General features: G+C 31.9%; 2 protein-coding genes across 4 annotated transcripts in view; one reads left to right on the plus strand and one right to left on the minus strand.

Annotated features, from left to right (window-relative positions):
* The window catches only part of LOC136983522 (intraflagellar transport protein 22 homolog), a 39,116-nt gene extending 16,134 nt beyond the window's left edge, over nucleotides 1-22,982 (plus strand). Inside the window, exons 4-7 of one of the 3 annotated variants that reach the window (XM_067280289.1) lie at nucleotides 683-781; nucleotides 1,234-1,334; nucleotides 1,402-1,587; nucleotides 22,901-22,982. In XM_067280289.1, coding sequence (XP_067136390.1) covers nucleotides 683-781; nucleotides 1,234-1,334; nucleotides 1,402-1,556 — 355 coding nt within the window. In that variant the 3' untranslated portion in view covers nucleotides 1,557-1,587; nucleotides 22,901-22,982. Of the gene's footprint in view, nucleotides 1-682; nucleotides 782-1,233; nucleotides 1,335-1,401; nucleotides 1,909-22,900 lie in introns of those variants that run through there. The other 2 variants (XM_067280287.1, XM_067280290.1) reach the window with 2 other exon arrangements.
* Nucleotides 10,216-27,898, minus strand: part of Bre1 (E3 ubiquitin-protein ligase Bre1) — a 78,086-nt gene continuing 60,403 nt past the window's right edge. Inside the window, exons 14-19 of the mRNA XM_067280294.1 lie at nucleotides 20,700-20,882; nucleotides 18,599-18,727; nucleotides 16,567-16,739; nucleotides 15,922-16,099; nucleotides 12,246-12,347; nucleotides 10,216-10,849 (exon numbers count right to left, since the gene is read on the minus strand). Coding sequence (XP_067136395.1) covers nucleotides 10,673-10,849; nucleotides 12,246-12,347; nucleotides 15,922-16,099; nucleotides 16,567-16,739; nucleotides 18,599-18,727; nucleotides 20,700-20,882 — 942 coding nt within the window. The 3' untranslated portion in view covers nucleotides 10,216-10,672. The remainder of the gene's footprint in view (nucleotides 10,850-12,245; nucleotides 12,348-15,921; nucleotides 16,100-16,566; nucleotides 16,740-18,598; nucleotides 18,728-20,699; nucleotides 20,883-27,898) is intronic.

Genomic DNA, 27,898 nt, shown 5'->3' on the forward strand with positions numbered 1-27,898 from the left:
TAATTTTAATCAGCTGTTGTCGTGAATTATGGCATTGGTGTTGTTGACAGAGGATGTTTTTATCCATTTTTACATATTTTGAAGAGGTGCAACCTCAAATAAAAGTTTCTCTCTTTAAGAGAAAACTGTTTTCAGATTGTTCCTGGTGATTGTAAACAACAGAAGAGGAAGATGAAGACAATTGTATATCTTCAGTCTACAATTGTCTTCATCATATTTTTTAACATATTTTATTTCAAAATCATAGTGCAAACCAGAGTGGTCTACTTGTGAGACTGCTGATTGTTGTTTCTGACCATGTATATAAGACTTCTTTCTTTTGTACAAGAGAAAATGGATATAAAAGTAGGTCTTAGAATCTACAAATTTATTTAATTATTTAAAATCATCTGGAATGGGATTCAAACCTATATACTGGAGTGATATCCAGAAAAAAATAGGCTATCTGTTACAAATTACACTATTTGTTATGGTCTGGAATTTAATGTATTTTACATAGTATATGCAACTGGGCTAATCTTACAACAGGCAAAAATATGTAAATCAGCAGTTTTTAGAATGCTTTCAAGCAAGTTTGAATTGTTTGCTCTTTATATATTCATTATGCATCAATCAAACTTAATGAGATATATTGTGAAAAATATACAAGACTAATAGTTTCGTAAATACTATTTTATTTCAGGTTTGAAGCATGTTGGCCTGCTCTGATGAAAGATGCTCATGGAGTGATATTCTTATATAGTTCCGATCATCCAAACGTAGAAAAAGAAATGGACATGTGGTAATGGAATTTTAAGATTTCTGTATCCAAATTTTGTGATCAGACTCGTTTAATCCAGGATTTTTTATTGTGAGATTATCATCACGCATGGACCGAAACAAGTGGTTCTTAGAAAAATTCTAATGACAAAGAACTGTGTTTCTTCTAAAATTTCTTATTTTCGAAAATGCTGAATATTTTTAATTTTGTTTAAAACAGCACAAAAAGCATGAAATTTTCATTTTATTTAGGTTAAAATAATGGAATTTCAACAGGGGTGTTGGTTTGTTAAAAAAAATTGCATTTAAGTTTAAGTATTCATTCAGAATACATGTCAATTTTTATGTTTTATGTAATTTTGAGCAATCTTTTAAGTTTTAACAATTATAAAATTTTATAAGCTGTTGTATTTCTATTCTTATAATCAAAAATTATTACATAATTTATAAATTTAATGAAATTTTATTTTGCAGGTATGCCAATTTTGTCCAGGCACAGAATCTAAAAGACAACCAATGCATCGTATTTTGTCACCAAATACCTGGGAATACAAAAGGAAGTTTCTCGCAATTATGTAAGTAGACAAAGACCTATCTCAATGTAATAATCAAATCTGGTCATGAGTGTGCCTCTCCTTTCAGCCAGTTTGTTTTCGCATGTCCACTGGATACAGACCAATGTGGAGGATGATGGAAATGTTGTCAGACAAGAGTTCAATAATTTTCTGGAGAGACTGTTGAGTAACATCAATGAAAGAAGAGATCAGGAAGAACTCAGCATAATGAATCACCACTAGACAACAGTATTTATTTTGTTTGTTATAGCAGGTATTTATTTTCATTGATCAATCATTGCAATTACACAACAAACTGTTAAAATTTTCAGTTTAATCCTTAAATCGAGTGAAATCTAGTGTGTCGAAAGACAAAAAATGAATTTAAATAGTTGTATTTTATATTTTTATAGATGGCACAAATTTATGATTTAAATAACACTTTTTAAACTAAATCTTGTGAGTATAATTCCTTTGGATAATACAATTCAAAATAAGGCTATTAATGATTGCAAACAGCAATTACATTTTTGCAGTTAAGGAAGTTTAGACAAAATTACTTGACCCATTTGTTCAAGTTCCAATTCTCAATAAAACCAAATAATATTTTGCATTCATAATAATATAATTTTAAATACATTGGTTTTCAAATTTTATGAACTAATTTATAACCTAAGGATTCTTAATGCAAATCTATAGTCGAGCAGAATGTTAAGTCAATCAATATAATTGTGACACATTGCTTGAAAATTTTATAAACTTGAAAAAATTCCAATTTCAGAACAATTTTCTTCGCAACCACTCAGCCTTCACTATAGATTATAATGGAAACATCAGGCCCACCATCATTCCACCTGGCAGAATGATCTCTGTTAAAACATTAAATATTTAATGTTCATTTTACATTGATAGGAAATAAGGTAAACAAGAAAATGCAGTTGCACATCCACATAGCAAAATTGAAACAATTAAATCCATTTGTCCTATTAGTAACATGTCTCGATACCCATTTTAGTAAGTTTTTGTTTACATTAAATACATTAAATCTAAAATGTGGTATATGAATGCAACCTTACCTTGGCACCTTACAACAAATGCAAAACAAAAATTCTCACAAAAGTCAACTAGAATGTAGACTTTGGCCCAGATTCACAAAAGTGTTGTTTGTTACAATATTACATTCTTGTGATGTCGTTAAATACAACAAATTTACAACATACTGTATCTGCAATTTACCATTTATGACAAAATATCACTAATCTGATTTTGAGAGTATACTGTTTCTTCCAATAGGAATATAGTCTGGAAACTTTTAAAATGTGAATGTTGTCTCCAACGTAAGTCTCAGTGATAAAATGAGAGAGAGAAGAGAAGGTGTAATTTACTCTTCTGAAATACTGATAAATAGAGTCGGAAAAAAATGTAATAATAATAAATTGACAAAACTGCGTCAAACAGCTGGTTAGATCGGGGATGTCTCTTTGGGGAGACGGAAGGATTCATAATTGGCATACAGGATCAGGTCATAAATACTAAAAACTACAGAAAACACATACTCAAAGATACAACACTCGCAAATGACACATGCAGAAAATGTCATATCATGCCAGAAACTATACAACATATCACTTGCAAGCTCTTGGCACAGACAGATTATTTACATAGACATAATCAAGTAGCAAATATAATGCATCAAGAGCTTGCAAACAAACACAAATTATTAGACATCCACGAACCATACTACAAATACATTCCGCAGACAGTATTGGAATTTACTATCTGAATTGTTTTTTAACTGATTATCGATTTACCATAGATTTTTGTTGGAATTTGATCAATTTGTTCTGGAGACCCCAAAAAATAGTAAGAAAGTATATAATTTTTATTTATGTTTATTTACATGTAATAACAAACTAAAAGCAATCTCAGCAATCCATGAAAAAGCAAGCATTTTTTCATGGATGGCACAGGTTTGTTTCTCTGATGTGATTTTTGTTACTCCTTTATCTGCTGAGTCTTTTTCATTATATCTTTCTTAGCTAAGATTGTATCTACTGTAGACCTGTTGAAGTCATCTGCCCACTCTATCTTGGCTATTATCTTTTGCTTAGTTTCTATAGTGAACACAGTTCTTGACACTCCACTCTTTTTAGATCCCATAATATCAGTTTTTCAAATAAGAAGTTCAGAAAAGCACTTACAAAAATTCAGAGAAAGAAATTAACTAGTGCAAAAAAGTTATGTATACAACTGTGAAAGTCTTGTTCCATACACCATTCATAGATGCCATTAAAATATAGTTTTACAAATCTTAAATGCAGCATCGTTTCTTTTTGTGTTTGTTCTGTCAGGTGTTCATTATCTGAACATAAAAATCATTCGCAAAAGTGTTCGCAGTCTGAACTGTTCCTTAACCGATCATCCATTGTATAGGGAGGTGGTCAAAAAATGCACAGAAAACACATGGTATGGTTGTCAGATATCCTTCATTTTTTGTACACACAATCATAATCTCTCTGTTTCTCAAAATATTTTCAATCAGAATTAATGCATTTCTTCATTCTTGAAAACTGGTCCAAAAAGCATCCTTGCAACTTTGAACTCTGCTTTCATCACATTCACCAGTTCCTCGTTTGAATCAAACTTCCTTCATCCATGGGAAGAGAAAGAAGTTGCAAGATGCCAGGTCTGGTGAATAAGCAGGATATGGAAGATGGACCATTTTGCAGGACTCCAAAAACAACTGGATTACTTTAGCTCTGCGTCTGGGAGCATTATTGTGAAGGATCATGATGATGTTTGAGTGACTGAAGTACTTTTTGCAAGCAAACAGAAGAGTACCAATACTATAGCACCTTGTTCTAGAATGACAGGTAGAAGGATGCCACAATGAAAAAAATTACAACCATGACTTTTCCAATGCTGCACACTCAGAGAAACTTAATGGGGATGTCCTTGCCTTCAGCTACCCACTGCTTGCTCTGACTTTTAGTTTCAGGATTGTAATAGGTGATGAAATCTGGGTTTACTGTCAGTATGTCGGTGACTGTTTCTGATGTTCCACCATAAAATTCACAGTCCTCCACGTGATTCAGCTACAACTGATGAGGTAGCCAACATGCACACAGCTTTCTCATATGCAGATGGTAATGACTCACCCAAGCAAGATGCTGGGGTTGCATTCTAGCTCTCCGGTACTTATCCATCTTCTTCGAGCAGGACCTTGGCAGCCATTCACATTCATCATCATCAAGGTTGAAGCACCTGGATCGAGAGTGCTGATACCACATGTACTGTACACGGTAGTCTGGGATGAGGCTTGCTCACAAAGTGCTCTTGGAGAGCTTCAAGACATTGCTCCATGAGTCTCCCACGCAAAACCACCAAATTTGTGACTATCATGTCACATTCTATCAAGAAAGGCAATATAGACTGGACTTACGCACTTGTAGAATAATTGCACACGAGTTTCAGAGACCTCTACCAACACACAGGTGAAATACTATTGCAAAGTGGTAAATTTTTTGACCAACCCTGGTAACAACATCTATTTACATTTTCAGTTACCACAAGATTTGTGAATACAAAATTGTCATAAGTTGCAATAAGATGCTTTCATTAATCTGAGCCTTACTCCATAAATGTTCAAGCCAAAATATCAATTATCAAGTAATTTATATTTTTAAAAATGTCGTCGTCATTCTTTTTGTATTATTTGGTCAAACCAAATGTAAAAAAAAGATTAACAATGTCAAGGTACAAACTTAATATAATGATTTGAATTTAAAAAACTATTTTTATATTGAAATCTAAATTTGATTTTACAGATTTGTTTACATATACTTTTCTTAACGGTATCAAAGTTGCAATGTCCCAAATTGCATTTAACCCTTTGATGTGTGGGTTTACCGGTGACTCCCTGTCCTCCCTGAGTGAGTGAGTGAGTGATTTTTAAGAAATTTAACATTTACAGAAAAAATTAATATCTTGTCTTTGAATTAATATTGCGTAATTTATTTTAAAAAAGTATGATCTTTTTCTTATTCAATTGTGTTGAATAACTCCAATAATTCAGAAAGAGATGGGATCTAGCAATCATTCACGCACACTATGTTTGTCTTTACTTTAGAAAATTCTATGCTAAATATTGTAAAACTTTAAAATAAAAATCTAGAACATCTATTGACAGGTCTGGACTATCTGTAAATATACAAGTGTACTATAATGAGACAAACTTGAACAAATAGTATATTATATGTACAGTACTTATCCACAGAGCCCACATACATATTGTATATATGGGAGTACTCATCAAACAGTTAAATGCTCAATAATAAAGAATCATAAAAATAGGACCATTTCTAGAAATATTTTAGGACAATGGGACTTGTCTTACAGAATTCTGGATCTGTGGAGTACCAGATCTATTGGAGATTGCTCTAAAGTAACTGTCAATACTACAATGTTTCCCAAAGTGGGTCCTTGGAACAGCCGATGGGGTCCGTGGCAAATTAAAATTAATTTGGGGATGCATGGACGTCAGGGAGTCTGCAAAAGGTTTAATAAAAAGTAAAATGATTGTGACCCATTTTCATTATTATGAAAGTTAAAAATGACTACCAATTTATATTTTACTCAGGACATAAAAATAGTAATAAATAAGTATAGATAAGTACATAAAATACAAGTAATGACAAGCATTGCACAGTGGGAATACTAGCTAAAGCTTGCCCATTTTGAAAGTGGGCTCTGTGCTTCATTTATTGCATACATTATGACATTTTAGAATTTATTTTGTTTGTTTATAGAATTTTTCTTTCCAAAACAGTGATAATTATAAAAACTATTTAATGACTATGAAAACAACCAATAATTAAGAAAATAATTTGAATTATTTATATATTTTATGAAAATTTAATTAATAGATAAAATAAAAAACTTATCAATTTTATATTTTTGTAATCTAATTTATAACCCAATTAAAAAAAATGTATAATTTATTTGTTTGTTTTTCACTATATTATACCTGTTTTTCAAAAACAGGCAAGCTTTAGCTAATAATTTAAATACCAAAATGTTTTTTTATATTTTATTTTTAGGTCACCACTCCACCATTCAAAACATCAAAGTTAAATTTGTAATTTTGCAATTATGTAGTTGTGTAGTTATTTCACTTGGGGTTCGTGGTCAGGTTTTTGCTATGAGAAGAGGTCCGTGGACAAAATAAGTTTGAGAACCATTGCTTTAGTGTGTCAATTAGTAACCTCTTTTCTAACCTTTGTATCCGGTACTTCTTTTACTGTCCGACAACAAACGTTTTCGGCCTCACTCGAGGTCTGCTTCAGGTTAATTGAATAAAAGAACAAACGAGAATTGGCTTCCAGATTATTTGAATTAATCCTCGAGGAACTTTTAGAATATATTCGAATCTAATTTTGAATATATGCATGCGCTATGTGGCGTTGCCGTTTTCGTATTCTTCGCATACGTAACACCGTGCGTATGAAAGGCGTTGCCGTCTTTAAAGTTTATGCATTTCCCTACTCAGCCGGCCCCTCGGACAGTAAAAGAAGTACCGGATACAAAGGTTAGAAAAGAGGTTACGGATTAAATAAACCGGTAGTCAGACTAGTAGATTGGGTGTGTCAATTATCTGAAACTCATTAGAGAGAGTTTCATATGAATTCCAGAAATTATATTTGGTACATTTTACATAAAAACTTCATATGAAATAATATGAGAGTTGTTCAAAAAGTTCCAAAACTGTATTTATTACAAAAAAATACTTCACTTACAATGTATTTGTCAGGGTCTCCTCCCCAATGTACACACTTATCCCAATGGTGTTTCCACTTTTTTGAAACAGTCCTGGAACACTTTTTCAGGAATGCTCATAAGCTCCTCTGTCATTTTTTTTTCTATCTCTGGAATGGTGGGAAACCTTTTTCCTTTGGGGAACAGGAAAAAGTCACACAGGGCCAGGTCGGGTGAGTAGGGTGGGTGGGGAAGCACAGCAATCTTGTTTTTGGCCAAAAACTTACGAGTTCTGAGGGACGAACGAGCCAGCACATTGTTGTGGTGAAAAAACCACTCGCCACTCCTCCAAAATTCAGGCCATTTTTGCCTGAATCTGTCTCTTAGGCATTTCATAACCCCCAGGTAGTACTGTGTTGACTGTCTGGCTGTAGGTAGGTATTCGTGATGTACAACCCCCTTTGCATTGAAAAAAACAGTCAACATCACCTTAACATTTGAGCAAACTTGTCAAGCTTTTTTGGGGAGGGGTGATGTTTCTTCCACCCTCACCATAAGCCTTGGTAATCAACTCAAAAGTTTCCACGAAGGATTTGCCAAGTTTCACACAGAATTTAACAGAACAATGCCGTTCCTTCAGAGAGCTCGTTTCGGCGGATCCCGCTTCACGTAAACAGCCGTAACTAATCACCAAAACAAGATATCGACAAACAGGTCGAAAACGTGTTACTCGGAAGAACGCCTCCAAGCGGATTAAAAAATAACCAACTAGAGGTGCACTATTAACAACCCACTTACACAAATCCTTGTTTTAAAAAATTTTTTCCTTATATTCTTCCTATCTGGAAATGAATGGAGAATAAATCTTCAGTATTCTGCTTTTTGATAAATCTCATTTAAAATAAACAGTTTTACAAAAGTTGTGTGTTTCTTTAAATGTTACAGTGTGCTTAATTTTGGCATTGATGAGTAAAAGACTAAAATCTTTAATCTGCTTCTTCAATTTTTTACATAAATATTTTCCAGAATAAAATTGGGGTGGTGAGCCAGAAATTCCAGTCTCATTACCACTGCATAAGATGGAATCTTATGCAGTGGTAATGAGGCTGGAAGTTGGGGGAAAGCCAATGCAATTCCTTAGCTTGATGAAATGGTGAATAATATTTATAAATACTAATTAGCAATGGGCTAGTCTAATGATAAAAAAATCCAGCAACAAGTTGTCTAACTTTCCTGGCTATTATGAGATTTTGTCCAAACTTTTTGAGATTTTCTAGTAATTAAAAATATAAAAAGCTTAATTTTGAAAGTAGTGACAAGTTTTATAAAAACTTTATTTTACTTTTAAATTTTAATAACTACATTAATTAAAGTCCAATTCCTCTTGAGATAGTGGGTGATCACATGTATTTATCTCCTCCCCTAAACCTTTAACCACAAAAATTTAATGCCTCTCATACACAAGCCAAATCCTGTTTCTTAATCTTTAACTCATCCTGAGATATTAAATGAAATAGAATTGTGTCAAATTTGACCTTCAGAGTTTTTTGAGACAACCCAAGCCTAAAAGCAAGAAAAAATTTTGTGGATATGTTGGCATCTAACACTTTCCCAGTTGTTATGAATGCATAATTCTACAATTGTCTAATTACTTTATTTAAAAGACAAAAATGTACAATGCCCCCAACACTAGAAATAATCCTGCAAAGTTTCAGAACATACTCGGGACTGGTGAACCTAAAATGTAAAATAGGCACTTACGTACACGATTTTGTACGTTTTTTTTCTTTTTACATTTTTGGACTCGAGTTTCATAATGCAAAAAAAGAGCTTCCTTCCAATTTTCATGTCTTTATCATACATAATTTTTGTTTCATGCTGTTTAGATTGAATTCTTTTAAGGAATAGTGTGTGCGTGTGTGAAATTTTGTGTCAAACTTGGCAAGACTGCAACAGAATCATACACAATGCTTAAAGAAGCCTTTGAAGATAATGCAATGATCTCACCCAGACCAAACGAGGTGCAATCTCAAGGGCATACTCGTTTTTTTTTTATATGGAGAGAATTATTGGAGAGGTGCGGCGGAAGTTTTCGTCTCTAAAACGTGAACGTCAAAGTCGAGCACCACCATCTTGTAAGCCTAGAAGATCGACAGTGGCATTTGGAAGTTCGACTTAAACATATGCATTTTTCTGTGTTTTAGGTTAAAATCATGATTATTTAAGCATTTCTGAATAACAGTGTAGAGAAACAAATGATTTTAATCTAAAAATTTTTTGCAAGTGATGTGAAGTGCCTGTAGAATTTTTTATATATTTGTATTCATAATAGTTTATTGTAAGACTAGAAATAGATTTGCTCTTTCACGGCATCTTCTACCATCAACAGCATAATTCATTTGTAAATTTCTACAAATAGTTTAATTTGTTTATTCACCTTTGCTAATAACCTTTGTCGCTCTCGAATGTTCCGTGAATCGGTGCGTGACACGAACGTGTAGTGCAACGTGTTTTGCTTGGAATTCAAATGTCTAATGTGTACTTCTTGCTGTACAAGTTTAAAGTTTGAACTTCGGCTGCAACCTCTCTTTTCTTCAAGAATTTGTTCCACAAGGTCAAAATGTTTATATGGATGTTTTGAGACACTGTGTGAAAATGCCAGACAAAAGAGATTAGATTTTGGAAAGCTCAGAATGGTTGTTGCATCATGACAATGCCCACACTCACATGGCTATCTCTATTTTTGGCAAGAAACTGTTCAATAAAATAGCTATGGTTTTCCATCCTCCTTATTCATCAGATTTGGTACTGTGTGACTTTTTTCCATTTCCACAGCAGAAAGGATAATGATTTGATTGAATGTTCAAACAGGATTGCACCAAGTGCTTAACATCATCACTGGACTTATGTATAGCTACAGAAGGAACTTATTTTGAAGGCAACAAGTCAAAAAAGACAATATATTAACATGAACATTGGACATTTTGTTGGACCAGTCCTGGAACTTTTTGACTACCTCATATAATGGCCAGGGAAGTAAAAATAATTATGAAATATGGAGTCGGTGTTGGCATAAAAATTTGCTGACTCTCCATCCCCGATGGTAATAAATGTATTCCAAAATTAAACGGAGTCACTAAGATGCCAATTCTTCATTTGACATTTCTTTTAATAAGAAAATTTCACTCGATATTTTTATACACTAATTATATTGAAGAATACATTAACGACATATATAACATAATATACAGTTACGGGCTATCCGAACATGACCGACAGTCTGTTACTTTTTTCTTTTTTTATAAAAATGTAAATAAATCTTGAGAATTTACTCAAGATAAAAAAAAAAAAAAAAAACGTACAGAAGTAAAAACTTTTTATTCTACTAAACTGACAACAAAAAAAGAGTATAATGTAAAAATTGTTACGAAATTATTCATTGACATTTAACTTAACTTACATTTAATACTTTATACAAAATTAAAATTTACTTATATTTTTAACCGACATGCCCGGCCAAAATACATCCGCAGCGCATTAAAATTGAAAAGGTCGCGCCGGCAGGGCGTCGTCGGGAATGTAGAGATCGTCCCCCGGATAAAAGTCTAAGTGAGATAGAGGCGGTGAAAGTCGTTGGCGCCAAAAGCCGCGTTGCACTTGGGACATTTCCTCTGCCTGGTCTCGTACCGCGTCTTGAGACAGTCGAAGCAGAAGACGTGAAAACACTTTGCCAACACTGCGTCTTTCTTTTTCACTTTGCACGAGGGGCACGTTAATTGCTCCTGCAAACGAAAATCAATTTTAAGTTTGTTTCTTTTTCCGACCGTCACTTATCACAGATTATTAATAAGAAAAGTTTTGCTACACATTTGTAAACACCTACAGGGAGAGGTCAATATCCATCCCTTGATAAGCTGTATTAAATTTTTGTTCAATTGATTGTTACACTGACATGACAATACAGTCCTTCTAGTTTCGTTATGTGAAGACTTTGCATGATTTTAAAGAGAATTGTTACTGTTTAGAAGATGCCATGTCTTCATTTATCTGAGAAAACACAAACGAAGCATGCAGTGACATAATACTGTAAATGCCATTTTATTGAAGAAATGAATTCTAAACATTATTTATTTAATTTTTAGTTGAATTTATATGCAAGTCACAGTTTTGGTGCTTAAAATATTATGGCCTACATTTTTTTTACTGTTTTATTGTAAAACCAAAATGAATTCCTTCGAAAGTGTTTTTTCTCTCTCCCAAAAAGTTTGTTTTTTGGCCTTTACAACATTATGGCATTGCACGTTTCATATAAAGATAGTAAAGCAAAAACAAATCCTTGGTACTTGATTGCTTCGTGTTCTCTTTATTAGATCACTAGCAGATGAGCCCGGCGTTGCTCGGGCGGAAAGTAATGGTAGCAAAGATTATTAGATTATAGCCGATATTACCCATTTTCACCGGGTGCAAGAACTACGATAACCTCACTTGAATAAAATCTAATAAAACTTGAATAACAAACAATCTACACACACCGGGGTAATACCGATGAATATTCTTAAAACCTTATAACCGGCAAGGGTATGCTCAAAGTTTGTAAGCAAACGTTTTCAGATCCCTCTCTGGGTCCATCCTCGAGCTATGTTCTTTTTAACGAACGGTTATAACGAAGATCAGCTGTGTTCCGGATGAAAAGCTTGAGGATGGACCCAGAGAGAGATCTGAAAACGTTTGCTTACGAACTTTGAACATACTCTTGCCAGTTAAAGGTTTCAAGAAGATTCATTGCTAATAAAACTTGTTTGGAACATTATATTTTGAATTCAGAACAAATTCAAATATTCGTTCAAATTCGGTAATTTTGGATTTATTGTTTTTGGGTTACCCGAATACTCGAAATGATTAAAATATTTATTAATTTCCAAAATGTACAATATACGTTCCACTATTTACTTTCTTTTTTATTATTTAAACTTTAATTTATTAATTTTCAAAAATCCCTTCTTAATGTGCATTCTCATGGAATACCCTACTAAAATGCATCTAAAATAGTAGAATAGAAGCCAAATTCTTTAAGGTAATCCTTGATTAATTTCATTTGCCTATGCTATGTATTCAAAAATAAAATTCCTACAAAAAACTTAAATTTTCACTCGCAAACCTTCGACGAAAACAACCCACCTTGTACTCCCTGATTTCCTCCATTAGCACTTCGTCGGCCGTAGATGCCAGTTCAAACTTCTTGGCCCTCTCCACTTTTCTCCTTAAGTTAATTATTTCTTCCTAACAAAAAAATATTTGTGTGTTTTATTATTATTATTTTAAAAATTTTATGGTTAGTGACGACAGACACCAAAATTGCATCGTCTCATTAGGTTGACTGATGATTACTCAACTCTTTTCCCCCTGCCTTTTTTAAGTTATTAAAAAATAAATTAAAGTAATTGGGATTTATTGATAGAATCCCCATCAATTTTGGTATGGAAAAATGTGAATTTTGGATAACTTTAATCACAAAATATGAACAACAATTTGGTTTTTCTAGAATATATGTAAAACAAAACCAGGAAATAAACAGACCGGTTATTTAAAATATTTCTATTTTTTACTTAAGAGTTTTGTCATGGTAGGAAACCTAAAAAAATAATTCCATAAAAATTAAATGACAGCATTCTGATCATTATAAGTCATTTACTGACTATCACACATTGTATTTTGTGCACTAAAAATTAATGGTTAGACATCAAATTATTAAAAAAAATTTATTTTTTTGGAAATGGTGGAACTTCTCATAACAAGTAATTTGCATAACAAGCAAAGCAAACTGTAAAAAAAAATGGCTTGCTTAATGAGCAATGTTTTGCATAACGAGCGACGAGGAGACGGGAAGTCCCGTATTGTGAGCACACTCGTTCCACTAGCATCTTAGTGTCGCTTACGATCACAATTTTTCCAAACTTGCGTTCAGACATATTACATATAAACATCAACAACCACATCAAATGATATGCCAAATTCTTGTTCTATGTAAAGGCTATAATTAAATATTAAAAATTAATTAATATGAGATGGCAGCATAACTGCTTACCTATAGCCAAATTAAATATAAACTTGTGGGAAACTGTTGCGTCGTACATTGAGAAGCATATCACCCTAATAAGGCAGTGGCTACGTGTGCTACAAATATATCTAATGATAATGCCGCGTTGCATTTTCACCAAATTTTGATGCAAAATTTGACAAAAACAAATGTTTCTAGACAGCTTTCTAGTAAAATTAGGTACCGTATCGTAAATAATAAAATAATTATTTCGACTTTTTTGTTCTTTGCAAATTGAATTTTCATTCTAGGTCAGTTCATTTCGCGCTCCTTAACAATATTCAAAGACAATTTTACAATATACAAACGTTATACATAAAATATTTGAGTTTTTTTTTTGGCATGGAATGCATTATCGTATTTGACATTAATTTATATGGGAAAGATTGTTATGCTTTACGAGTAACATTCTGGAACAAATTATGCTCGTTAAGCGAGGATCCACTGTATCCATGATTTTATATTTGTATAATCAGACAGAAAATATAATATTTTCCAAAGCATCTTTTTTTCCTTCCCATCTCTGAAAATCTACAGGCTTTACACAAATCTAAAATACACCTTAATTTGCCCATGGATTATTTTTTAAATAGATAAGTTGAGACAAATTTATGTCAACAAAACAGTATTGCAAGTAAAATTAATTATATATCATTGTCTTCCATGATATCAAAACAGGAAGCCTCTTCGCTTGCTATGTTAAGCTCTTTTGAATCAACAACTTTAGTCACATATAATGATTAAAACTAAAACTACACCAATCAACATTGGATTCGGTGATCATGCGCAATTGTTTGTTTAAAGCATTGGAAATGAAACTTTTTTTGGGGATTTTCATCCAAGTACTTATAATGTTGCTGTAAGACTTACAAGATCAAACTAAGTTGATCTCTTTAATATTTTCTACTATGAATGTTGGTCTAATAAAAATCATTAAAACAATACCACAGAATTAATAATGGAGAAACAAGATGCATGGCACTAGAGGTTGCTAATTATATCAAATCTAAGACTAAGACAAACTCTATTTTCAACAAAGCAAAGCCTGAAAAAGTGCAGTTTACATTTGCATAGACAGAAAAGGCACATTTTTTGGGCTGCAATTTGAAAAAATCGTAGACTTATAAATTCCCTACTGTTATCCATCTGCCATCTGTCTTTCCTTAATCACGAAAATGGAGTTAGATAGGTGAAATACAAGACAAGATCTGGAAACCTTAGGGGCGAGAGGCTCCGATTAACTATATAAGAACTTCCAATTGAAACCCGAAGTCACGTTATTTCAATTCAAAAATTTTTCCCTGAAAGGTGTTAGATAGATGACTGGCACAACTGTATTGTTAAAGGAAAAGCATGATGTACAGAGGCAAGCCACTACTAATTTGAGATGCAGAGCATATATTTTAAATTAAATAAATTAAAAACTGCAACCTGGCATTGTGACGATATCACAATAAATAATACAGGTCTATAAATAAAAACTTTGTTTCTTTCAGAAATGAAACAAGCCGTTTCTTAATGACTTTGACTTGCCGAATTCAAAAATGGTTATAAAAAAAACAGAATTAGCTCGAGTTTGAAAGGTACATAAACGTTTAATAAATTGCATAATATACACCTGAATACGTATACATAGTGTAATTTTCATTTGAGTTGGAACACAGAAACCATCAGAACACTTTTTGATACATAAAAACTAAATAAACAGTGAAAGCATAAAATACCCAGGACATCACTTGCATATATGACACTTATTTACAGACTTCTTGTATGAATCTGGAACATTACGTGTTAAACTACACATATCCTCTCTAACTTTCACCTTACTAATGTTTGGAAATGTCTCTCTAGAAAACTAAATTCTGGGCCATTTCAATCCATGGTTTTGACAAAGTTTTTCGTAAGTCCTAATTTTATATGCAACAATGGTAGTATGATCAAACTGCATTTTACTAACAGTTCAGAAATAACATTTTTTGGTCCAGGTTTGAGGGATTTCCTTTGTGGTCAATTTCTCCTTTTGAAATGTACTGCTCGATCTCTACTATCCCTTTCACAGAGAAAACAACAGTACTTCGTATACTCCAGCCGAAATCCAAGTAATAATGCTATAACTTTGAAATCACAACATACCTTTCATTTATGTTCTTGATAATTTACTTTTGCAAGAAGTTGTTTCGTGCTTTCGTACGATTCTTTCGTGTACTTTGCATGGCCAATAAGAATAGAGAGTTTTTGTTACACAACAGTAACAAAACAGCTTAAGGCTCACCTTGGAGGAGTCAGTGAAGAGTCTCCATTTGCATTGTTTTTGTAGCTTATATTGAGAACTGTCATAAGAATGATTGTTTTCTTTTCTTTCCACAGACATACAAGAAAACGTACTCCAAACTGTATAGGAATACATTTCATGAACTACAGAAAAATGGCAATTTTTCCAAAAATTTGATGTATTTGATTCGAAATCTTAAAAACTAGAGTCAAGTTAACATTTTTATTGTCATATTCATATTCAGTACCCTTGAATTAATTAATATTCAGCTACTTTGGTTTTGGAAACTTTTTGGCTGTTGACAAGTGTAATTACTTATTATGTATTAAATTCCAATAGATGTATATTTCAAACTAAATTAAGAAAAACAGATCACACACAGGAATCTCTTTTCCAAAAGATATTTCTTCAAAATTTCAACTTTCAGAAGATTGTTATGAAGCCAAGCAAAGTAAAAAATAAACAAAAATTTAGAAAAAGGGTACCTGTAGCCTCCTGGTCTTGAAAGCTTCCTGTTGAACCGCACTGGTCTTGTCGGCCACCGTGTTCTGCGCCTCCTTCAGCTGCGACAGGTACTTTTCCAGGTGGAGTTTCAGGTCGGCAGCCGACTGGGCACTCTCGATTGCTTTCCTCTTGTGCATTTCCATCGCCTGCTGTCTTAGACTGAAAACAAAACAAAAAAAAAAAAAATTTGTATATTTAAGTACTTTTTCCAATAAAAAAAGAAAGTAATTCTGAAAGCACCTAATAATCTTTCTTTTATTTGTATTAACTATTTATGTATTTAAAAATATATACATAAAAATCATAATCCAGATTTAAATATTTGCAATTGCATTTAATCTTTGAATTAAATTTATTGTCATTGTCACAATTAATTATTCTAAAATGTCATTTGTTACATTTAACTTTTGAAATGAATTACCCTTCTCTGGTAATTAATTTGTTGACCAGAGAATAAGTTCAAATTTTACTTTTAATAATATGATGGATAAATTTTTTATTTTGAAAACAGAATTTAAATATGATAAATATTTAATCATTTTTTGAACTTTTCCAACTGATGTAACATATGTACATATACCTATTACTAAGAACAGACTCATCAAAAGAATATCAAAATAACTGACCTCAGCTCCTTTTCTATTGTAGATAGATTATTCTGCAAGAGCCTTTCCTTTTCTTCTAGTTTTCTTACCACCTGATTCTGAGCCTCTACTTGGTTGTGTAACGTCGTAACCTGTTCGGCCAGCATATCCTTTTCTTCCCTCAGCAGTTTCTGAATTTGATTTGACTTGATACGCTGTCATTAAAAATTTATCTATTAATGTACCAGTACATATTGCAACCATTAAATGTTAAATATTTGATTTAAAAAGTCATTAAGATATTTATTAGAATCAGTTAAAAAATTTCCTTCGATTATATATCTGCCCTTGGACAGTAAACTTTCACTTTACAACTAATTGCTTTTACGAACGATATAAATTTCACATTAAAACTATAAAAAATATCGGCGTTTGAGTTCCACATTCGGCCGTAGGCTTCTTCCGCACGTCATTCTACGGTCCAAACTACAATTTCCGAGAACGTAACCCGATTTACAACACCCAAACTTACGAGAAACGGGATGGATGGCTTAACGGTTTCGGGTTATCGATTAGGTTAATAGCAAGTGTCTATAGCAGTGATTCTCGACCGCCGTGCCGCAGCACTTTAGCGTGCCGCCACTGCAAATACCCACACGTAAGCGACGTCGGACAAGTGGTTCGATTAGTTCTACCTACTAAGGGCGCATTTGGAAATTGTCGGCTTTTTGAATTATATTTTGTATTTGCAAGCCCTACTGAAGAGGCCAGAAAAACTGGCAAAATGCATTTAGGGATAAATATCATGTAATAAAAAGTATTTTCTCTCTACGAAAAAACTTGTTTGACTTTTTAACCCTTTAAAAATTCTATTTCATTTTTTAACAAATGGTTTAGAGTTAAATTATTTTTTAGCCCTCTATAAGTCAGAAAAGAAAGAAAATTGAAATTTTCGTGTACTCTTTGATAGTACAATTATGTAAGATTGAAAAATTCTGAGTCCATTCCTTTTAATAATTTTTTATTTTTACAATTATAATTAAATTAATATTTTAAATTTAGCAAGAGATGGTGTCTAACACCTGCCTCTAGTGCTAAATTACTTAGAATCTAATTAATAATAATAATAGTAATATAGCCCAATATAATCCAGCAATTGTTTGGCTTTACCTGTATTTATTTTGTTCAATTTCTGTTATTTGACAATGGAATACAGTTTCAATAAAAATTTAACTAAACAATTAAAATGATTTTTTAATCTTTTTATTAAAAGAAAATTATAAGTGTTTTTTCTATCTTTTTTCTTTCTAATATTAATAAATGAAAGACAGAACTCAAAAACCTTCTCTTTGAGCTGTGGTGGATTACTGTAAATGTAAACACTTTTTATTCTGTGAATTTCAGTAAAGTACAATACTAAATGATGATCATTTTTATATATTTTATGTAGTATGAAGAAGTTTTTTCCTCTTTCTTTTCTTCATTAAAATGATAATATCATGGGTATAGAATCCTAAGTGGTTAACTTTGAAACCATAATTTTCAGAAAGGATTTGAAAATTGAACCAACCAAAAATTTCCTATTTTGTGTAATTGCAATTTTACATATGTAATCCAAATAGAACATGCTGAATATAAGGATAATAGGAATATGCTATTATTGAAAAACTGCAAAATTGACAGTTAGTTGATTATGGTTCTATACCCACTATATATATCAGTAAACAGGCAACACGTTATTCTGAAATATGGCTTTGATTTGAAATTACTTTTCAGAAAATTTTGTTCTATTTTGTGTATAAATAACATGAGAAAACTTACTTGCAAATTTTAAACAACTAACTTAAATTGAACATTTTCTCTGTTACTGAATTTTGGATCTGCAGAATGAACAAATTCCAAATACATTTATTTGTTAATGATGTATGGACTGCTTTATACTTTTAAGCATTAATTTAAGTTTTTAAATTGCTAAGAGATTGAATATGTTATGCTGTATGTTTAGGAGAAATGAGATATTTATATTAAAAATGACTTTTAAGTAACAAAAATTTTTTACTTTTGGCATAACTACCTCGGACATCAGCTTGAAATTTGCATCGTCTTTCTCCCGGAGCTGTTGAATTAACCTCAAGTTTTGCTCTTGCATGTCTTCAAATGCCTGACCGGTGACTTCCATTTCATTCAACAAAGCTTCATCTTCCTGTAACAGTGTAATATGAAATTATTATACATAAAAAAAAATAAACAAACCTTGAAAATCACTAAATTCTCTTCTAAGCAAATCATCTAAACTAATGAGTTTTTTATAAACTATACCCTAAAATAAATTGTGTATGTTTGAATAACTCCTTAATGGATATATACAGCATGATCAAACGAAAAGTTTACTTCCAAAGAATAGATTCAATGACGCCAATGAAGAATTTCAAATGTTATCCCTCGAGTTCATATTAAATGTAGAATAAATATGCAAGCTTTAAGTGTTTCCTAAGATGCATAGCAGTTCAAAAACAAGCATCGCTGGTTCGTTACACTGATAAATCTATTTCTTGCAAGCTAAACGAAAAAATTTACCTGGTATTAATTCATTTTAAACTAGGATCTTTCAATAGATAAATGATCAAAACAGAAAACATTCAAATGAAAGATACCCTCAAACAGTTCGTTAAATTGATCACTATACATAATATGCTATAAATTGTGTAGTATAAAAAATTTCCAGGTTAATCAATTTTAATATACTAATTTTTTACAATAAAATATTAGTTTATTAACATTTTTTGAATTCTTTTCTTTGATTTTCAAAATTTCTACGAAATGAAATGATTTTTTATACATTTAGCATAAAATGCAAAAGAAATTTTCAATTCTTCCACAACATAATAGTTTGTGAGAAATAAAGCCAAAATATAAATGTTTGACTGTTATAATGGGAAGAATTATGAAATTCTTTGATAAATTCAAATTTTTTACTTCTGAACTATAAATTTTGGCAAAAATTGTATACATAAAAGTTTATTTATTAGAAAAATATAATTCTAATTAAACTTAATTTTTCTTAGATCAAAAATATTTTAGTTAATTAAAAACAAACAGAATTTTAAATGCAACTAGTAAAATTGAGTATATAAATAAATATATATACATATAATCAGTAGAATTTATAGCTTAACACCTATATAAATGTGTTTCTTATTACACATATATATTTGATGCACCCAGATTACAGATAAGACAAGACAACTATGGCGACGATATCAAGCAAAAAGAACTAATAATCCTTAGGTCTTTTCCCTAGAAATATTATACGAAATAACTTACGTGCAAAACCATTTTTGATGTTAAAATGTTATAATATGTCGTTAAGTCTCTTCTCAAAATATTATTACATATTTTAAGCTATCTTCTTCAATGTAATTGTTCTTTTTCTACTATTATCCTCATGTGATATTACATTAGTCGATGCACTTTTTAATAAAACATTAATACGGGCGATCCTCGGCTTTCAAAGATATTTTTAATAATGTTTTATGTCCAAAAGAGGATTTCTTGTGCAGAAGGTTTTCCTTGGATGTAATTTTTTCCTCTTTTTAAGTTAATTCAATTGTAGTCCTTAGACTGTTTTGATTGTGTAAGTTTTTATTTCTGGCAGAGTTTAACATATTTTTAGGTTTAATTTGTCTTAGTTTGAATTTTGTTAATTGAATCTTAAGATCTTCTCCATGATAATGCCAAGTGCCACCTAAAGTGATTTTTATTTTAACTTACACATCAGTCAATGATTGAAGTTATAAGTACAATTTGATAGACAATCTTATGGAGTCATTTTTAGACATGTCATCTTGTGGCTGGACAAACTTCGTTTAAAATTTGATTTTTATTTAGCTAAATAGTATTCTATAAACTTTTTAAACGTAATTTATATATTGATGTTCACAATAAACATAAAATTTAACAAGATAATGGTTATCAAAGCCCTTTATTGATACACTCGCTCAAAATATCCTGACAGAACAGTCACCAATTCAACAATTAGAGAATGATTCAATTTTATTGACCCAAAATTTATCCATTCTTTTACCAAAATTTAATCCAATGTTTAACTTTAAACTACTTGTTAACATATTTTATAACTAAAAAATAAAAAATAAATGAAATATTCAAAATTTTACTTGTTTCTGAGCAGCTAAACTTTTTTGTAACTGCTGAACAGTTTCTTCCAAGGTTCTGATTTTTTTTAAAGCATCCTCATCTGCTAACTTTCTTCTTTCCTTTCTTTCACTCTCTTGGATTCTTCGCAGCTGTGATTTCAGTTCTTCCGCTTCTGCTCTTGCCTTCTTTTCTGCTGCCATTAACTAAATGCAAAAAATATACACACTAAATGTTTTGTAAATCTTTAAAACCTTAAATCTGACAAAATACTTATTAAAGAATCAGTTACATATTTAGATATGACTTTAATTGTAAATCATTGTAAAAAAACTGACAGTTTCTCTAGTAACATGAATACAGGACAAATTCAATCTGTAATAAACAACGAGGAGAGACAAGATGGACTCGTTCCTCTCCAAAAGTCATCAAAATATACAAATAAGATCATTTTTTCATTACTGTAGTATCATGTTTTTATATGAAAGCCTAATTTTCTGAGAATTATCCATGTCCAAGTCCTAGGCTGAGTAGACTTGCAGGCCTTCTGCTATCTCACCCCAACAGGTGACATAGCAAAACAAACACAGTTAGAAAACTTTCACCTCGTTCTAAAAGTACAGTGGGTGATCGGTTAACGAACATAATCCGTTCCAAGACTGTTCACTATCCGAATTGTTTGTTAACCGATCATCAATTTACCATAGGTTTTTACAAGGATTTGATTAATTCGTTCTGGAGACTCCAAAAAATAAAAAATATATACTTTCTTACTACATTTATTTATATGTAATAATAAAAATACATATATACACAGTTTTGCATTTTTATTAGTCATGTTTTTTCTGTTTGTGGGGGTTAAAGAATATGTCAAATGTTGATTGCTTTTCTCTCCAGGATTTTCCAGAAGTAATTAATAGCATTGTAATTGTAGAGATCCCCAAGCCTGGTTTGGATGCCATTATAAGACTGTTGTTCTGACATCCTCCCACTTCTTCAAAAAAATGTTTAATAGCAGATAACGACATTAATTCTCTTTTTCAGAAGAAAACACATCTCGCCGAGTTTCTTGGTGTTCTTCATTCAAGAGTTCTTGGCATTCTTTTGTCGTCAGATCAGTTTCAGGTTTTGTTATGAGCTCTTCAATGTTCTTTATTTCTCAGATGTGATTTTTGTTACTCATTTAGCTGCTTGAATCATCTTGATTACACTGTATCTTTCTTAGGTAAGATTGAACTACAACCTACTGTAGACCTGTTCAAGTCATACTGCCCAGCAACATCAGACATCTGCACACTTTCTACCTTTGCTATTATCCTCTCATCTTTCGAAAATAAAAACCGACGCAAAACTTAACGAGTGCCCACCCGAATACTATAAAAGAAATGTTTTTATCAGAAAAATAAAAGGCTGGAATTACAAGGGAGAGTTTCAAAGTTCGGAGGAATACTATCCAATCAGTATATACCGGGTTGAGCGTCGATGTCAACATCTCCTGTGCTTAGAAAAGTTTCGAATTGTTGCCAGAAGACAAGGGAAGACCAATCGGTATTCATTATTTTACATCACTTCTTCTTGTGTTTGTTCTGTGAGGTGTTTGATGTCCGAACATAAAAATCTTTCACAAAAGTGTTCATTATTCAATTTGTTCATTAATTAACCAAACTGTTCGTTAATCGATCACCCACTGTATTGCAAATATTAAAGTTAAATAGTAAATATCCAATTATTGAAATATGCAAACTTCAAAGTGGTAATAAACTTGTCACAGTAGCTAACAGATAAACCAACAGATAATAATTTCAAATTTCTTCCAAACAGATTTCTATCAGAATATAAACAAACATTATCAAAGTCACAAATGGCCTATGTGGCAAAGATGTTCCATCCACTGCTTTGAGGACTCAAGTTTGAGTCTAGGCTGGGCACAGGAGAATTTTTTGTCAGAAGCACATCTTCCCTCTCCATCTTGCCTTCACAGGAACATCTGTCTGCAACAAATTCAACTTGAGGCTTTCTTTGGGACAGAGTTTAAAAAAGTTACAAATGAAGACTTAAAATTTTTATATATATTAAAAAGAAAAGGGAAGAATGTGGTAACAGCAGTGACTCAAACAAAATTATGTTCATTTTTATTATTCTCATCAAACTTCAAGTCTTATTTTTAATTATCATCTAGCTGTTTCGTTATATATAATAATTTTCTTATTTATTTTAATTTTAGGTAGAGTGGAGTCACACAAATACTTTTCCATTTAACTTTCTTTACTCAATCTATCCAATCAAATTATTGAGATAGAAATACCTGTAAAACAAGGCAAATAGGCCAATTTTTGAAAAAATTTTCTTTAATTTTTTTTTGTATTTTTGTACTGAAATATAATTTTTTGAGATTTCAGTTTATTTTCCTGGCAAAGGGCCAGAAACTTGTAAGTTTGGTACAAAAAGCCTAGAGCAGCTGTCTCAATTTTCTTCAGAATAAGAACCATATAAATATTTAATATGATAATATGCATTGCATTGTCATAATCAATGAAAAAGAATTGAAAATTCTGATTGAAAGTGTTTATCATTGATTTTCATTCCTTTTGATATATTTTCCAAAATATTATTTATTTAATATTTTATTGTAATATTTCTTTAATTTTACAGTTAGAGACATTTGTTTTCTTTAATAAGTGCTATTGATATATTCTCATTACTGGTTGTATTTTAAAAAAGATATTTATGACAAAGTTTCTGATTTACTGCTGTATTGATTGCATTTGTCCACCATACACGTCTCATTGGTTGACACACTGATGAGGTCCTCCAAGCATTGCTATCCGATTGGCTATTGGATTGCAATACTTCTCTGGCATGGCAAAAATACGCGACTATATGGTTCGGCACAATCCAATAGTGAACGTGTAGTGCCATTTGGCAAACAAGTCTAGTGGTTACAAGAATTTTAAAAGCCCTTTGTAACTGTGTCTAGATTAAAAGAAGTGCCTGATCATCAAATATCAGAAAATCAATAGTGAATATAAAACTGGATGAAAGTTATGAGCTGGCTTGTTTGAAAGAATATAATTACTTTATAAAGAAATGTTTATATGGTAATTTAACATTACTATCATCAGTGTGAAAGCATAACTTAAAATCGACATGTCTCTATTCAACAGTCAGCAGCAGCTGCTAGTTGAATAGAGTGGCTAAATTTTTGTACAAAATTTTAAAGCAATGGAAGATGCTACAAAATTTCAACAAAGGATTTTCTTTTTGTGAAAAAAAAACATTTCAAAATTACTAGAAATTGTTCAATGGCTACGGTTTATATTTGGAAAGTCTGTAGAACCAAAAAGTTTATTGTAAGGGGCCGTCCATAAATTACGTAAGGGCGATTTCGGCCATTCTAGACCCCCACCCACCCGTGTAAGAAACCGTAATATTTTCTTTGATCCTCCCTTCCCTTCTCTATCTTACATAATATTTAGGCATGATTTTATAGAAAGATTTTAACAAAAAAATTTTTTTTATGAAACTCTAAAAACCTTAGGTCCAAAATATATTATTATTAATTAGTTAATTAATATGTACTATTATTGATAAAAGACTGTGAACAAATTTTAAAATATAAAAATTTAATGAATTCGAATGAACAATTTATTTTAAGAACTTTATTTTTTAATTATTAACTTTTTATCATCATCATTAATCAACATCATAATATTCATTTTTATATTAATTTTAATTTTCACAAAAGAACACAAAAAACTTTGACAGACCGACCAGCTAGTGCATGTGTAACCACAGAAACGTCATATAAAATAAAACAAGAGAGAAAATAGAATCCACATTCCGTTGCTATATTGATTACATCTTGGCTAAGGCCAAGAAAATAAACTACATGCTGCTAAAATGTGCTAGGTGCACCTGGGACTAAATCACGAAGCTTGTAAAACTATATATATTGGTGCAATACAACCAATGCTACTTTACGTGGCCTCTAGCTGGGGTCATGTAACTAGTAAAAATTCAGTAGCAAGTAAATTACTCTCTCTTCAAAGACAGTTTGCCATTAGAATTTCAAAGTGCTGCAGCTGAACTGTTTCTACTAATATGCCTACTAGCAGAGCTCCTTCCTTTGCCACTATGTATTGTAGAAAAAGTTCTAAACTACTGCATGAGAACTACGAATATCAAGGCTCAACAACAGTCTCTAGTCCTATCTACGGCTGTTCATGTGCTACCACATTGTAATTACTCTACTAACTGTGATCATCACCCTGTAAACAAGAATATCCCAGGGTACATTTGGTGTCATCTGCTTCCTGCGTGGATAACCATGCTGACATTAATATCTACACAGATGGGTCTAAAAGCCCTCTTCATGTCTGCTCAAGTATCTCTATCTTCTTCCAAACTGACATATTTTGCCCAAAATATGTTAGAAGGTACAGATACCCCCACATATCAAGCTGAAGAAGATGCTGTCTACCAAGCTGTTCAGTGGACCACTTCACTACCAAACAAAACTCTGTCTATAAACATTTACAGCGATTCTCAGTCTGTATTGAAAGCTCTATTAAATCACAATTGCAATAGCAATAAAATCACATATATCCAGCACCATATTAAAAATCTTGTAAATAAGATAACTTTTATATTTGTTCCTGGTGATACTGGCATACTAGGAAATGAAAAAGCTGACTTCAAGGCTAAGTCAGCTGCAAAGAACACTGACTTGGACTACACTCACATCCCTCTCTCACGTAGCAGCCTTAAAAATTATATTCATGACAATGCTATGCAAAAGTGGAATCAACAATGGTTGAGCAGTAAAACTGGTAGAATAACAAGAGTTTATATTCCTAGTGATGAATGCAGGTTCTCATCGCCACTTAGAGATTTAATGTTTGCTACTGCTCAACTACTTACTGAGCATGTATAACTGGGCAGAAACTGCCTCTTGCTTTTGCTCTGCAGAAAACCTAGACACCGTCGACCATATAATCTATCATTGTCCAATTTACTATCAAGATAGACTTATTCTGAAATTAGAAATCGCTTGGTTTCAGGTGGCCATGTCCACTCGACATGCTTGTTCAGAAGCCACTGTTTGATGCTTTTTACAATTAAGTTCAAAAAAACATGAAAGAAAAGACTATTTATAATTTCTAATATCTAGTTTTACATTTTAGTTTTCACTAAAAGCCAAATACCAATTTTATGTTTACTTTGTATCATGTATTTTGGTTTATGTATTCTTAGTGTTATACACCCTAGGAGTGGTGCACTTATTCTAATAAAAAAAAGGGAGAGAAACCATCACACGGCCTTTCTCCCATGATAAAAAATGTGTAGAGAGTGAGTCTGCTAGTGTTATTTTTCTATCACATCACACAAGATGGCGTTAGTACAACAAGCGTTCTTAATAGATACTGCCAAATTGAAGCCAAATTCAAAACTCCATCACTCAACAAGATCAAAAAATAAAAATAAGAATATTACGTAAGACGAGATCTATTACCCCCTACCTGAGTAAGAAATCCTTGACCCCACCCACCCTAAAATACCTTACATAATTTATGGATGGCCCTTAATGTCGATTGTTTTAAAAATGATAACAAGCAATCTGGTAAATTGTATAATGACTTGATAAAAATTTTGCTGTAATTGAAAACTTTATAAATGAAAACAGACATAAAGAAACAGTTTGTGATATAAGCTTAAACTCAAAAATGTTTGTGAAATTCTTCACTATTGTTTAGGATTTAGAAAATTCCTAACAATCAAGTGTCACAACCTTTGACATCTTGACACTAAAATTTGTTACACAGACATTTATCAGATGTCTATGGCAAACTAGACAAAATGCAGATGCCCCATTTTAAACATGACACAAAAAACAATTTAACAAATAATAATGGAAAGACAAAACCCATTCTTTTCCTTCTAATAGATAAAGTACTAATCAGCACATTTTGAGACTACAAGGAAATCTAAATATATAAAATTACATGTCCTGACTAGGGATTGCAATCCAGCAGTGTTTTGAATCCAGCTGGATTTTTGCTGGATTGAAATCATTCCAGCTGGATCCAGCGCGGATCCAGCGTGGATGTATTTTTGGTGCAATAAAATGTTATCTATCTATCTATCTATCTATCCTGCAATTTATGTTTTTTTTAATGAAATAAAACATTTAAAAAAATACTTTAAAAGCTTTTATTATTTAGACTGGTCACTATAAATCAGTAAAACTTCTTACACACTTAGGTAGTAAAATTAACTTTGGTTCGGTTTAACATTTGAGATAGAAATAATTAACTTTAAATGTTTAGTTAAAGATTACATTATAATTATAATCTAAGTTAAATAATAGCAAAGGTAATTCTACTGATTAATTTATATTAATATATTATAATAATGTAAGGACGGATAATCAGTGGCTAAGTGGCTATCAGTCTTACCAGTTTTCATATATATAGCTCTACATATTAGTCTGTAGTTATTTATAGGTATGTAAAACTATGTACTGGAAGTAGAATAAGTTAAATAAACTACACCTTTATCAATCCAGCAAAATTTAATAAAATAATAACGTTTTCAATCGTTTTTAACGATCTTCCTCGGTTACAAAAAAAAATAGAACATTAAATATAGAACATAAAATGTGTTCGGAATAAATATGAAAATTAACGGAAAATGCCCAAACGGACAAAATATAGATAAATAAACAAAATAAATAGCGGAAAAAATATATACAGGGTGTTTTTTTTTAACTGACGGTACTCAGAAACATCTGTAGAGCAATCTAGCAGCCGGACTGTCGCCAAATTTGGGAGAGTGACTAAGGACGACATGGAAAAGAGATTCCGCGAAGAAAAAAGTAGTACCTAAATTCGCCGGTAGAGGAGGATTTGGCGCTGTTGTAGCGAAAAAGCTACCAGCACTTCACTGAAGAAAGGGTCATCAGTCGCTTTTTTCCACTTGCATGGCCGCCTCGCTCCCCAGATCTAACCCCATGTTACTTTTTCCTGTGGGGTTACTTAAAGTCCAAGGTCTATCTTAGTAGTGTCCCAAACTTGATGACTTTGAAGGACAACATTTCTCGAACTGTGATGAACATTCCTGCGGACGGCCATGTTACGTTCGGCCATAGAAAACACGGTGTTCAGGATGCAATGAGTTGTCCAGCAGGACGGTGATCACATTGAAGAAGGGAGAAGGTTATTTG

This window comes from Centruroides vittatus, unplaced genomic scaffold (assembly GCF_030686945.1).
Source record: "Centruroides vittatus isolate TY-2023 unplaced genomic scaffold, ASM3068694v2 contig_882, whole genome shotgun sequence".
NCBI classification, from domain to species: domain Eukaryota; kingdom Metazoa; phylum Arthropoda; class Arachnida; order Scorpiones; family Buthidae; genus Centruroides; species Centruroides vittatus.